Source organism: Hibiscus syriacus, unplaced genomic scaffold, assembly GCF_006381635.1.
Source record: "Hibiscus syriacus cultivar Baekdansim isolate YM2019G1 unplaced genomic scaffold, ASM638163v2 tig00109987_pilon, whole genome shotgun sequence".
Lineage (NCBI taxonomy): Eukaryota > Viridiplantae > Streptophyta > Magnoliopsida > Malvales > Malvaceae > Hibiscus > Hibiscus syriacus.
Genome location: NW_024062550.1, coordinates 1,480,894 through 1,495,361, shown reverse-complemented (window position 1 = coordinate 1,495,361; position 14,468 = coordinate 1,480,894). Strand labels below are relative to the sequence as shown.

Genomic DNA, 14,468 nt, shown 5'->3' with positions numbered 1-14,468 from the left:
TTAATCCTATTTTAGGATGTTCATAAATGTTGATAATTATTGCAAACATGCACACCATATACAGAGAATGTCATACACTATATCCATATCCGATTTAAAATCCTAAATCCTAAACTCTAACCTTAATATTTCTGTAAAAAGTTTATAAATGTTGAAGCAGAAATGCATACAACAAACACAGCTGCTACCGACCGGAAAACATGAAGGGCTCATATCTACTCCTCGTCGTTCTCGTGTCTTTCCTCGTCTTCTCGCCGGGTAATCAAAGAAAATGAACAATCTTCTCTTTCTTTTCTTTTTCATCTCTTTTTACTATAACAACGGCGGATTCACAACTTTTTCAGTGTGGACACGTGCTCACCCTCCATTAGTTATCTATTTTATTGATGGTGTCTATTCTGAATTTTATTTTATATATGCTCATCCCGCTGAAAAAGTTTATGTTGTTAACATATACGTGTTTACTCTGAAAAATATTTCTGAATACGTCATTGTATCGTAATACAACTAATATTCCTTTAACTGCTCGCTCATGTTCTTTCTTTCTGGGGGAAAACACAGGTGAATCAATAGACCGAGCATGTCAGGTAGCTCCGATTCATCTTCCCAATTGCTTGCGTGCAACATGCATGATGAGCTGCCTTTACAAGTATGGTAAAAGCATCGATGGCGGATGCATTGACCACGAGATTTGTTGCTGCCATACTTGACGGACTGTTGACGAGAAAAATATTTAGCAAGGTTTTTAACGAGACACACAACTTACGTTTCGGGCTTGTATGTTTAAATTCTTAATAAAATCTTATTTTTCAAGAAAAAAAGGAAAATATTTAATAAAATCAAACTTTTTGAGTAGAAATCTTTTTTGTTTCTTCTTTTATGTTATTTATTTGGAAGAATTCGATTGAATTTTACTTAGAAATTTTAAAATTTTGAACGGGAATACTAAAATGAAACAAAAACTAAACTTTAGGTATGGTTTTTAAAAAATCAAAGTTTAGATACTAAAATGGACCAAAACTGATAATTAAGTACTAAACGTGGAATTTACCCTTTTTTAACAACTCACCTAGGGTAGGAAATTTTTTTTCGCCTAATGGTATTGAACTTACAACCTAATTTTTTTTTTTTTTTTTAATTCAATTTGATTTGAAATAAACTAATTTTATATGAAAAAATCAAAATCGAATCAAACTGTGAAATTATATATTTAAATCGAACCAAAATAGAATCATAAAATAAAAACTCGAATAGAATTAAATAACATAATACCATTCGGATCTATTTTTCGATTTCGTTACTCAACCCTAAATGAAAAAAATTAAGTCACAAACTAGGAGAACACAGCCTCACCAAACCCACAATTAATATTGGGATAACCTAAAATTAATATTTGCCTATAAAAAGCCATGCAAGAAACACAGCCGCTACCAGTCGGCAAACATGAAGTGCTCATATCTCCTCTTCTTCTTCCTCCTCCTCCTCGTGTCTGTCCTCATCTTATCGCCTGGTAATGGAAGAAAATGGACCATCTTCTCTTTCATTTCTTTATTCATCTTTTTATTCTTCCTTTTGTACTGCAATGCAACTAGTTTACTTTCATCTTCATTTTCTTTCTTTCTGGGGAAAAAATACAGGTGAATCGGCAGAATCAGCATGCGAGCTAGCTCCGATTCATCTTCCCAATTGCTCGCATGAAACATGCGTTCAGAGCTGCGTTGAAAAGTATGGTGTAAGTATCAATGGCGGATGCATCGACGACGAGGCTTGCTGCTGCCGTACTTGACGGATTGCTGATGAGGATAAAATATTGGATAAATTTAATAAAATGAAACATTTTGAATAGAAAGCTCTCTCTCTCTCTCTCTCTCTCTCTCTCTCTCTCTCTCTCTCTCTCTCTCTCTTCTTTTAAGTAATTTATTTCAAAGAATTTGATTTTTACGTCATGAATTTAAAGTATAATGATAAATTTTATTGTTTTCATGAATAATTATTTTAGTTTTTATTTTCTTATTTAATATTTGGCTCATAAATTTAATTAAATTGATCAGATTTAAATGAAACCAATCTTGATGTTGATGTTGATTGCCGATTTTTTTATTTTTTATATCGTATATTTATTTTTCTCTTGTTTTTAATTTTCAATAAGCATGCCTTCACGACACGTGTTCATTTGCTTTGTGACATGTTTTTTCTATGTCTCTTGGAATGTTTTCGATCGTTTTTTCATTTTTAAGGGTTGATTCGACATCGTCACGACTTATTAAGATGGTGCTTATCTGTTATCATGTTGATCTTCCCTACTTTGGACCCTCATATTGGATTTGGATACTTAATTTGTGTTCGTGATAGTTTTTTCAGGTCGTTCAACTCTGATTTGCAATTTTGTCAATGGCTCTCAATGGCTTAATCTCTTTTACGATTCATTTGCATCTATCGATGTTCGAGTTTTGATTAGATTTTTTAATCTTTTCTTGTATGGTCCTTATCTGATCTTAAGTTGCTAATTTTGTGTCAATAATTTTAGAAAAATTTCCTAATTGTGTGTTTAATTTACAATCATTATTGTAAATCTCCATTATAATTTATTTCTTTTAAAAAAATAAAGATTTATTTGGATAAATTTCTCAACTGGGTAATATCCAGAAGTTATTAACATCATCATCAGCTAACTTCCATATCATCATATTTAATAATTAATATTGCTCAAAAAATTGAAGGACAAACTACATAAATGGTCACTTATGTTCGAGTACATTTTCATTCTCTCTACTAAAATTTCAAAAAGTAATAAATTAATCATTAACGTTATTGATTTGTAACATACTGGTCACTCATTGTTAACATGGATCACTAAGTTTTCTCTCAAATCTTCTAGCTCAAATGTTATAGAAGAAGAAAAGGGTTTAGGATTCAGAATAATTTCAAATGAAGGGTCAGGATCTTTTTGTTTGACTCAACGGGTTTCCAGCGTGGCGGTCAACAGTCTAGGTAAGCAGTTAGTGGTCCAACTCAGCTTTCCGTCACCCATTCTAGTGGTTGTTATTGACGAGTGACCAATTTGATACAAATCGATAATGTTAGTGACCAAATATTACTTTGAAAACTTCAATGAAAAAATAAAAACTTACTCAAACATTAATCACCATTTGATATAGAAGATCATAAGAGATTTAATTATTTATTTTTAAAAAAATTAAATCATACTTATAATAGTAATAAAATATACTTTTAATAAATCAAATCAAAATTAAATGTAAGGATTATCATATTGTCGGCTCGTGCAACCTCTAATATTTGTGATTGTCGAGCTGTTAAAGCTGGAGGAGTGGTTAGTTTAGTATTATTATATAATTATGGCCTTAATATTTCGTATCCTTTCAATTTGGTCGTTAATTTTAGTTGTTTAGTAAGTTGTGCCCTTATAATGTGTGGTTAATTTCTATCAGTCCTTAATTTGGTTAATGAAAGTTAATAAATTTAGCCTTAATTCATAATTGCTTTCGATTTGGTCCTAATTTAAACCTCTAACGAATTTCTAACCACAAATATTAGATATTGAACCCACAATACAAGGAAGAGGAGATGTGTCAAGTGAGAGCTTTTAACTATTTGCTCTAAAAATTATTGATCTGAATTCGATTTTGATCTTGATATTAAGCACATATTAAATTTATTGATATTCGATCATATCAAACCTAAGATTATCGATAATAATATTATATTTTAATATTCATTAAAAATTTAAATTACCGAACTCATGGCCTAAGTGATAAATGAGATTGTTATTATCTCTAGATATAATAAGTTCGAACATTCGTATTTATAAGATACATACATGTTATCAATAATTTAAAAAAATTAAATATATATTACCTTATAATTTATAATTATAATTATTCTAAATTATTAAAAAAATCGAATCACTTAAAAGTAGCTAGACAACAACAACAATAAGGACCAACATTGTCATTGTGGCATAGAAAAAGATGCCATCTTTAGACGCATAATGATGCCGACATAGAATTGCCAGTTATATTCGTTACCGTCGGTTCCAATTTCCAATTCTCATATGATTTATTTATTTATTGGCTTAATAACAAAATAAGTGCCCAAACTATACTAATTTCCACGAATATGTGCCTAAAGTATTTTTTGACTCATCCTGGTGCCTAATGTTACAAAGGTTATCGCTTTAGGTACTCGGACTGTCAACGGTATTAATTTCTCCCGTTAAGTGACACATGTCACAATCTGGTAATTTTAAAATTTTATATAAAATTAAAATTACATATTAAAAGCATAGAAATTTTGAAATAACCCCAAAACTTTAAAAACAATCATTTTAGCCCCTAAACCCACACCGACTGCTACCCTTTGTCGTCGGCAAAACTCCACCCGACCTCACCTCCCTCTGGGGACCAAAACCCCTATGAAATCGTGATCGATCGACGAAAAATTGACGTTTTATATCCCACTAACCCTAGGATGAAAATTTTGATTCCGACAGTCAATCGACAACAACTACATCGACGTATGACTAGGAGGATGGCAAGGGCTACGTTGGCGGCGGTGGTCGTGGCCGGAAAGAAGGCAACAGTGGGTTAAGGTTATGATTTGGGGATTTTAGGGATTTTGAGGTTTTTTTATAATTTAAGAGAAATTAGTTTTTTTTATAAATATAACAATATTTTTAATATTTCTTAAAAATAAATTTCAAAATATCCAGATTGTGACACGTGTCATTAACGAAAGAAATTAATGTCGTTGACGGCCTGAGCACAAAACATGATAACGTTTGTATCGTTAGGCATTGAGATGAGTCAAAAATACTTTAGACACATATTCGTGAAAATTGGTATAGTTTGGACACTTATTTTGGTATTAAGCCTTATTTATTTTGGGTTCAATTTACTCATTGTTCTTTATAGATTGAATTTTTTTCACTCCACCGTCAAATAATTAAACGACGTTATGACATGGCAACTTACATCAAAACGACATCGTTTTGAATTCCTTAAAAAAATCAATTTTGGACTAAAACAACCTCGTTTTTATTAAAATACAGTCATGTCATAACGCCGTTAAATAATTAACATCTGATTAACTAAAAAATTTAATTTATAAAATTCAGTTAAATTTAAAAAAATTAAAAGTACATTAAATGAAATAAGAGAGAATAAAGTTAAGTTGCCAAATTTGTAGTTTACCCTTATTTATTTTGGGTTCTGTTCTGTTCTTGCGCTTGCATTGAATCATCATCATTGTCATTTTATGTCAATGGCATATTATTTATTATTATGGTAAATTATAATTAATGGTCAACAAACTTTTATAGAATTTACATTTTTGTCATTGAAATCAAAAATATTTTTATTTTAATCATTATCATAAAAACTATTTTCGTTTTGATCATTCCATCGTTAAATTATTAAAAGGGGAATAAACAGGTTCACTCCATTTTCTTGAATAGATAAAATATAGTTATACATATTAAATAATAATAAAATTATAGGTCCAAAATATTTATAATTAAAATAGGGACTAAAAGCATTATTATTCCAAATAAGTTAAAAGTGCGCGTATAAAGTGGCTTAGCTCTTTATCCCCTCATCTTCGATCATCTCAATCGTCAGTTTTCTCCTGATTTTGTAGTTGAAAAACAAGAGCAAATATAATGTGCGCCACCGAGCAAAACAACCGAGCCTCCATCGCGGAACCCGCCGCCGAATCCGCCGCCATACACTCCATATCTGGTTCAACGGTTACGTCCACTCCAGTCCCCGATTGGATCGCTGAGTCGATCAACGGTGGATTGTTGCCAAACGTCGACGCCGATAACGGAATCAACGGCTGGGCTTCACCTCACGGGGATTTATTCTCTCTTCGTTCCGTGAACTACCTTACTAAACGACAGAAATCCTCCGCCGGCGATTACCTTCTCTCTCCCGTCGGCATGGACTGGCTCAAGTCCACTTCCAAGCTCGAAAACGTACTAGCTCGTCCCGATAACCGTATTTCTCAGGCGTTAAGAAAAGCTCAATCTCAAGGCAAATCGATGAAAAGCTTCGTTTTCGCCGTCAATCTCCAGATCCCCGGTAAGGATCATTACAGCGCTGTTTTTTATTTCGCGACGGAGGATACGATCCCTCCCGGCTCGTTACTTCACCGGTTCATCAACGGCGACGACGGGTTCAGGAACCAGCGGTTCAAGATCGTTAACCGGATCGTCAAAGGACCTTGGATCGTGAAAAAGGCGGTGGGCAATTACGCGGCGTTCTTGTAAGGTAAAGCTCTGACGTGTAATAACCATAGAGGGGCTAATTACTTGGAAATCGACGTTGACATCACCAGCTCGACGATTGCTAACGCGATTTTGCATCTCGCGTTGGGATACGTCACGAGCGTGACGATCGATATGGGATTCCTGGTGGAAGCGCAGACGGAGGATGAGTTGCTGGAGAAGTTGATCGGTGCTGTTAGGGTTTGTCAGATAGATATGTCATCGGCAACTCTTGTTGACGCACTCACTCCGCCAGTTCCTACGGCTGCGGTGGCGCGTGGGATGGCGTGTTCTAAGGTTAATCACCATAATCCGGGCTGCAATGACGACGACGACGACAAGTGTTAACGGCGTTCAATCTGAACCTTTTCTTCTGTCATTTTTACATCGAATCTGTTCTTTTTTATCTTCATCATGTGAACTGGAAGGATTGCTTGAAGGGTTTAGATAATAAAGGGAAAATAACAAATATTCGTTGATTTCGTTTTTTTAATTGATTCTTTTTTGCCATTAGATTTTCGTATCTCTACAATGGAGAAGAAGAAGAACTGGGGTAATGGTGAAGGTTGCGACGGCGGTGGCCGGTGGTTGCGTGGGGTCGAGAAAAGAATGGCTTTTGCCAGGCTTTTAATGCTCAAATTGCGATGCAAGTGGATCCATTGGCCTTTCTGCCAAATCCTGCCAGTGGGAGGATGATGTCTAATTTCCAACGATGAATTCAAAGAAAAACAGGTAGGATATATATATATATTAGTTAAACTACACCTTTGGTAACTTAACTTTACATTCTTTCCTATTTTACTCATTGTACTTTCAATATTTTCAATTTACTCACTAAAATTTCACTCTGTCGTTAAATAATTAATGGTGTTATGACATGGTTGTATTTTAATCAAAACGGTGACAATTTAGTTTAAATTTTTTTAAGAATTCAAAACGATGTCATTTTGATGTAAGTTACCATGCCATAAAGTCATTTAATTATTTAACGGTGGAGTGACTAAAAAACTGAATCTATAAAGTTTAGTGAGTAAATTGAAAAAATAAGAAAGAGAGTAAAGTTAAGTTACCAAATGTGTAATTTACTCATTAAATAATGGGTAAATTATGCGTTTAGTAATCAATTTTGATCCGTAATAGTATCTAAACTTTCAATTATTTTCAAAGCTATACCTAAAATTTATTTTTTGTTTCATTTTAGTACCCTCGTTAAAAACGTAACATTAAGTTTTGAAAAAATTGAAAATTTAGGTAATAAAATGGACCAAAACTGATAGCTTATGTATTAAACGCGTTAAGTTTTTAACGATGAGTATTAAAATAAAATAAAAACTAAACGTTAGATATGCTTTTTAAAAGATGAAAGTTTAGGTATTAAAACGAACTAAAATTGATATTTAAGTACTAAATGCACAGTTTACTCTATGATACAACAAAAAGTAGGAATAAAGAGTTGTCATCCCAAATGTGCCAATGCAGTTGTTTCGTATGTGGTTAAAGATTCCAAGTGATGTGAAATAGGAGAATCATCAGGAGCAATAAAACTAACACCCTAAACTACGGGTGTGCAAATCCAGGTACCCAAACTTTTGGGTACCCGATTTTCGGGTATCCGAAATTTTTGGGTCGATGATTTTTTAATCCGTGTCTCGATCCGAATGTTAGGGGTATTCGGTAATTGGGTATCTGGATTTTGCGGGTATTCGGTAATCGGTTATCCGATACTCGGTTTTTAATTTTTTATTTTCAAATTATTAATTTTAAAAAATATATACACAAATTTAAATATTCAAAACTTCAAATTACATACTCTAATATCCGAACATAAAATTTAAAAAAATTAAAAGTTCAAAATACAAAATATAATAATCCATAATATAAATAATTTATTATATTTTATATAATTATATATATATAAAAAAAAAAACTAATCGGGTACACGGGTACCCGGGTATCCAGAAAAACTAGATTTTGTGACCTGGGCCCGACTCGGGAAATGTCAGGACGGGTAATTTTTTTAGAGAATTACCCGGTTTTTTTAGATCCGGGTCGGCGGGTCGGGTCAACCGGATCGGGTAATTTTGCACACCCCTACCCTAAACCCTAGTATCATTCTAACATTTAAATTTTATTTAATCTTTTTCAAGTTAAATCAAATAAAATATATTTATTTAGATTTTTTATTAAACTAAGGTGGTTTATAAAATATTATATGTTCTAAATATTCTCAATCATTTGAGATTATTCATTAAATATTCATTACATTTTTTATTTACTCTAATTATAAAGCTAAGGTGATTTTAATTAAGTGACCAATTTCAATATTCATTAAATTTTTTATTTACGCTATTTTGGTTGTTTCATAATTAAATATTTAACGACGTTATCATTGAATATTTTTATTTTAAAAATTATGAAATGACTACAAACTTTTTTATGGAAAAAAATCTTAGTTTTGAATTTCCCTTGATTTCTCGGTAACGAAACATATTCCTACAAATTTGAACGGTGGGGGAGGTGGAGAAGGAGGAAACAAGTTGTATATTATGATTACTTGTTGATTGGTTGGTGGATATTGTAGATTAGAGTAACCTAGAATTTCACGATTCTTTGGATTTGAGTTTTATGAGTTTTAAAGTGATTTAAAGAAAATGTAAAATGATAGAGTGGTATGAGACAATGAGACAGTTTATCGATATCTCGATTGATCGAAGAAGACGTCAAAAAATTGTAACTGTTGTGTCAGTGTGAGTTAGAAATGAAACTTTAAAACTTTCATCCAGTGGCGGAACTAGACATTTTACTTTAGAGGGACCAATTATAAAAAATAGTATTAATAACAATTTTATCTATTAAATCCCTCATATTTATATGTGATTTCATTAAACAAATGTAGATTTATTAGATTTTTTTATAAATTCATCACTAAAATTTTATTGGAAAGAAAATGAAATAAAATTATAGTAGAAGATTTTGACACTCAAATTGTAGGTGAAACACCTAAAATACTGAGAAAATTAATAGGAATTTACCTTTATTTATAGAATAAAATATGAGCCTAAAATGTTTAAAATATTATGTGAGATTATTGAAATTTTATAATTTTCATCCATTAAATTTTGAAGAAAAATCAAATTTTATTCATATGGATTTTGGTAAAATTCCACGTTGAAAGCTAAACGGAAGTTTGTTTATAGGCATATTATAACGCTTTTCACAAATAAATGTCTAAATTATTATTATTTGAATAATTTTGATATATAACGTTATAAACTTGTCACTTTAAGTATTCGGACCATCAACGGCGTTAATTTCATCCTTTAAGTGATACGTGTCACAATCCAGTAATTTAAAAAGTTTTATTTAAAAATTAAAAATATATATATATATTAAAAAAACATAGAAGTTTCGAAATAACCCATAACTTTGAAAACCTTCATTTCAATCCCTAAACTCACACCGCCCTTTGTTGTCGATGAAGATCCACCCGACCTCACCTCTCCCTGACGACCAAAACCCCTATAATTGTGACCGATCAACAACTAATCTACATTTTATATCCCGAGAACCCTAAGATGAAAATCGCAATTCCGACGACCAATCGGTGACAACTACGACGACATATAATTAGGAGGATGGCATGGACTACATCGACGACGGTGGTTGTGGACGAAAAAGGCGAGGCGATAGGTTAGGGTTAGAATTTGAGGATTTTAGGGATTTTGGGGGGTTTGTAATATTAGAGAAATTAGGGTTTTTTTATAAATATAATAAATTTTTTAATATTTTTTAAAATAAATTACTAAATTACCAAATTGTGACACGTGTCATTTAACAGAAAAAATTAACGTCTTTGACGGTCCGAACACCTAAAGTGATGATGCTTGCAACGTCAAACACCAGGATCATTCAAAGAATAGTTTAAACACGTATTTGCAAAAAACGCTATAATTTGGACAATTACTTTTATAATTGAGCCTAGTTTATATGCTTAGGGCGTGCTGGGTCGTTTTGGCCCATTTTGAGATGGGCTATAAACCCTATATGTTTAGGGTTTTCATGTAAGGAATCTAATCAATGGAAATATTGAATGAAGAATCATCTTTGCCGTTTTCTCCCTACTTTCCTCACTGCTCTTCACCTTATTCTTCATCTTATGTTGATGCCATTACGTTCTATATAACTTGCAGTGATTGAGGGATGTGATTTCAAAGGGTCCACTTGGAATCTTGAGAACCCGAACTTCCTTTGATGTAAAAAGATTGAACTTGTTTGTTATCGATCTCTCATTGCATGGTATTTTCAGTGAAATATGTGTTTGAGTTCATGTGATTGTCCTAATTCTTGGCAGAGCACTCAAGTTATGTGCAGCTGCTGTAAACATGGACAGATATCAATCATGCAGGCTCTAAGTTGGCGAGCAATTAGTACACTGTCTCCCATGAAGGACCTACATCACATTACATTGAAGGTTTCTTCAAGTTTATAAAACAAATTTATCTAGGCATATGTTCATATTGCCTCACTTCCTTTAGTGAATTCTGTGTTTTCGGATGCAAGAAACGGGATTTACGCAGAGTTGATGTTAATGGTTCTTTAGTTGTCCTTATTCTAGGCAGAGTGCTCAAGTTATGTGTAGCTGCTGTAAACATGGACACATACCAGTATGCAGGGTTTAGGTGGGCGAGTCATTAGTACATGGATGCTCATAAAGAAACTGCATTACATGAACATCGCATCTCTTTTAGGGTGCGATCACTTATATTTGTCGTTCTGTCTCGTATAGTATAACATTGAACAAACTATAATGTTAATTTGAAGTTCATGGTTCTTTTAGTTGTCCTAATTCTTGGCAGAGTGCTCAAGTTATGTGTAGCTGCTGTAAACATGGGCACATACCAGTATGCAGGCTTTAGGTGGGCGAGTCACTAGTACATGCATGCTCATAAAGAAACTGCATTACATGAACATCGCGTCTCTTTTAGGGTGCGATCACTTATATTTGTCGTTCTGTCTCGTATAGTATAACATTGAACAAACTATAATGTTAATTTGAAGTTCATGGTTCTTTAGTTGTCCTAATTCTTGGCAGAGTGCTCAAGTTATGTGTAGCTGCTGTAAACATGGGCACATACCAGTATGCAGGCTTTAGGTGGGCGAGTCACTAGTACATGCATGCCCATAAAGAAACTGCATTACATGAACATCGTGTCTCTTTTAGTGTGCGATCATTTATATTCGTCGTTATCGTCTCGTATGGTATAACAATGAACAAACTATACTGTTTGAAGTTCATGGTTCTTTTAGTTGTCCTAATTCTTGGCAGTGCGCTCATGTTATGTGTAGCTGCTGTAAACATGGACACATACCAGTATGCAAGTTATGAATTCAAGATGGAGAAATTTCGGGTCATATCGATTCGAGGTTGCAGGAAACCAAGCGAAGGCTCGAGTTTCATCTAACAGTATGTTGGAAAAAACACAACATGAAAATTTCAAAGTTTCGTCTAGCGGTTCCTTTTATATCACATGGTCTGGAAATATTTCATTTCATGCTCCATCCTCAAGGTTTCATTGTGTGTCACGATGAACATTGTGTTTCGTCATGAAGCAGTGGCGAATCCAGAAATTTAAAAATGGAGGTCTAAAATTTTAATTTTTTTTCTTTTTTCCTTAACATATTAAGCTAAATTTAATAATTTTTTAAAATAATGGAATGCACTTTGCCCTTATGGGGGCTTAGTGCATCCGCCACTGTCATGTAGTTTATCGAACAAAATGATTCCATGGGAAGTATGATGCAGTGTAAAGGGATATTATGGCAAAACAAATAAATAAAAACAAGGAAATTATGTATTTAATACATAAACTATCAATTTGAATCCGCTTTATACTTGAACTTTAAATTTTTTAAAAATCATTCCTAAAGTTTAGTTTTTATTTTATTTTAGTACTCATGTTCAGAATGTATCGTTAAATTTTCGTTAATTTTTTTAAAAAAAATGAAAGTTTAGCTACTAAAACGGACCAAAACTAATAATTTATGTATTAAACGCATTAAGTTTTTAACCGTGGATACTAAAATGAAACAAAATCTATATAAGGTATGATTTTAAAAACTTTTAAACACTGAAACATATCAAAATAGATAGTTTAGGTACTAAATACATAATTTACCCTAAAAAGAATTGCCACTTTTGTAGCAGCTCATACATAATCTAATTTCTCAATTTTGGTCTATTTTAATATTTAAACTTTTTATTTTTTCAAAATCATACTTAAAATTTAATTTTTGTTTTATTTTAGTACTTATGTTCAAAATTTATCGTTAAATTTTGAATGTTTAGATACTAAAACGGATCAAAATTGATAGTTTAGGTACTAAAAGCATTTAAGTTTTTATCTTTAGATACTAAAATGAAACAAAAATTAAATATATAGTATGATTTTGAAAAAAATAAAAAATTTAAGTATTCAAACAGAATAAAACTAATAATTCAAGTACTAAATATGAAATTTAACCTAAAAAGAACCGCTACTTCTGTAGCAACTCATACTAATCGATTTAAATGTCCAACCCAATCTAAACAGAACCCCAAAACATCTCAAAACAACCCCAAAACCAGAACCCCCAACAAAGTCACCGACAAACCAGCCTTCAATCCCGCACCACCGCTCGTCGGAGAAACGGCAGGTCCCTCGAGTCCGGTCGGAGAAGGTGCCGGGGAGATTCTATGCTTTTGAGACAGCACCACCACAATCATCTTCTGGCCTTGCTCACAGTGACCCTTTGCTCCGCTGATGAAGAAAAAAGGTCCCGACTTTCGAAGCTCTACCTTGGTGTCTCCATCTTTGTACTCCGCTAGCGGCTCCGAGGTGCTGCAGCTCAGGTACGCCTCCTTCGTCACCTGCAGCACCGAGTCTTCGCTGCCGTCGTATTTCCACACTGTTGACCGTAAAGGGAACCGTTAACCAGTGTTATAGAAGAGAAAGGTGCAGAGCATTGAAATGAAAAGAAAAACAGTCGTACCGAGCGAGTCGCCGATGCGAAAACGAGCTTTTTCGGCCCATTTGTTGAGGGAATCAGACTCAGAAGATGGGATCTTCCAAGCGTCCGTTCTGCTGCCGACCAAGATTTCCTTGGCCTCCGTGAAGGTTAGAAAGAGAAACAAAAGCGCCAAAGGAGTAATCTTTGTTGAAGGAAAACCAGCCATGGGAAATGAAGGTTTGGAGAAGGTGAGCTGAAACGGATAGCAAAGGTGTTTTATGAGAGGTGAGTTGGGAGTTGAGTTAGTGAGTGAGTCAGGGTGTTAGTGGATATATAAATATATATGGGTGAGAATTGGAGGGGAAGTAGCCGTTGCAAAGGATAGTTTTAAGGGTAAACTACATATTTAGTATCCAGATTATTAATTTTGATCTATTTTAGTACTTAAACTTTCAATTTCTTTTAAAATCATATCTAATATTTAATTTTTATTTCATTTTAGTACCTCACCGTTAAACTTAATACGTTTAGTGCCTAAACTATCAGTTTTGATTTATTTTAGTACCTAAATTTTTAATTTTTTCCAAAATTTAATGTTAAACTTTTAACGGGATACTATAATGAAACAAAAACTAAAGCTTTTAATTGTGGGTACTAAAATGAAATGAAAACTAAATTTTATGTATAATTTTTTAAAAAATTAAAAATTTAAATATTAAAAAAAGAGCAAAATTGATATTTTATGCACTAAACAAATAGACTCTTGACGCTTCGCCATTACAACGGTTGATGATCAACATGAAAAAACAAAAGGGAAATGGATCTAACGGTCAAACCCAATAATGATAATATCTGTTTGAATTTAATAGATTAATACGCATTATGATTTTTTTTATTAACTTTAACTGATATAAATAAATTATTGTAATTCATTATAAATTTATTTTTATATAATTTTAGTAAAATGTAATTTATATATCAAAATAATTTATGTAAATAATTTTATTAAAATTTTTAAAAATTATATTTTATAGAACAATATCATTATGAATTGTCATATTTTTTTTAAATATTTTTCTTATAATTTATTTTATTTTATTTTATGCCATAATAAATGAATTTGTTCGTCTAATTTATTTTAGATTATAATATGTCTAAAATAGACATTTTATTGAAGAAAAAAACCTTTTTAATAGTA

The 14,468-nt window shown here is 32.5% G+C and overlaps 1 protein-coding gene, 4 non-coding genes and 1 pseudogene across 5 annotated transcripts; 5 read left to right on the top strand and 1 right to left on the bottom strand.

The window, feature by feature from the left end:
• Positions 1-5,643: 5,643 nt before the first annotated feature.
• On the top strand, positions 5,644-6,749 carry LOC120211914 (annotated as a pseudogene).
• Positions 6,750-10,639: 3,890 nt separating this feature from the next.
• Positions 10,640-10,746, top strand: LOC120211995. The gene has a single exon (XR_005524649.1). It is a non-coding gene; the product is annotated as a small nucleolar RNA snoR103 (small nucleolar RNA).
• A 161-nt stretch (positions 10,747-10,907) lies between these two features.
• On the top strand, positions 10,908-11,013 carry LOC120211992. Its single transcript, XR_005524646.1, has one exon. It is a non-coding gene; the product is annotated as a small nucleolar RNA snoR103 (small nucleolar RNA).
• Positions 11,014-11,144: 131 nt separating this feature from the next.
• Positions 11,145-11,250, top strand: LOC120211994. Its single transcript, XR_005524648.1, has one exon. It is a non-coding gene; the product is annotated as a small nucleolar RNA snoR103 (small nucleolar RNA).
• A 130-nt stretch (positions 11,251-11,380) lies between these two features.
• On the top strand, positions 11,381-11,486 carry LOC120211993. Its single transcript, XR_005524647.1, has one exon. It is a non-coding gene; the product is annotated as a small nucleolar RNA snoR103 (small nucleolar RNA).
• Positions 11,487-12,838: 1,352 nt separating this feature from the next.
• LOC120211793 (early nodulin-like protein 3) lies at positions 12,839-13,571 on the bottom strand. Its single transcript, XM_039210266.1, has 2 exons — positions 13,313-13,571; positions 12,839-13,228 (listed from the first exon to the last, which is right to left on the bottom strand). The coding sequence occupies exons 1-2, from the start codon at positions 13,494-13,496 to the stop codon at positions 12,888-12,890; spliced, it is 525 nt and encodes a 174-aa protein (XP_039066197.1). The 5' UTR covers positions 13,497-13,571; the 3' UTR covers positions 12,839-12,887.
• Positions 13,572-14,468: the final 897 nt, after the last annotated feature.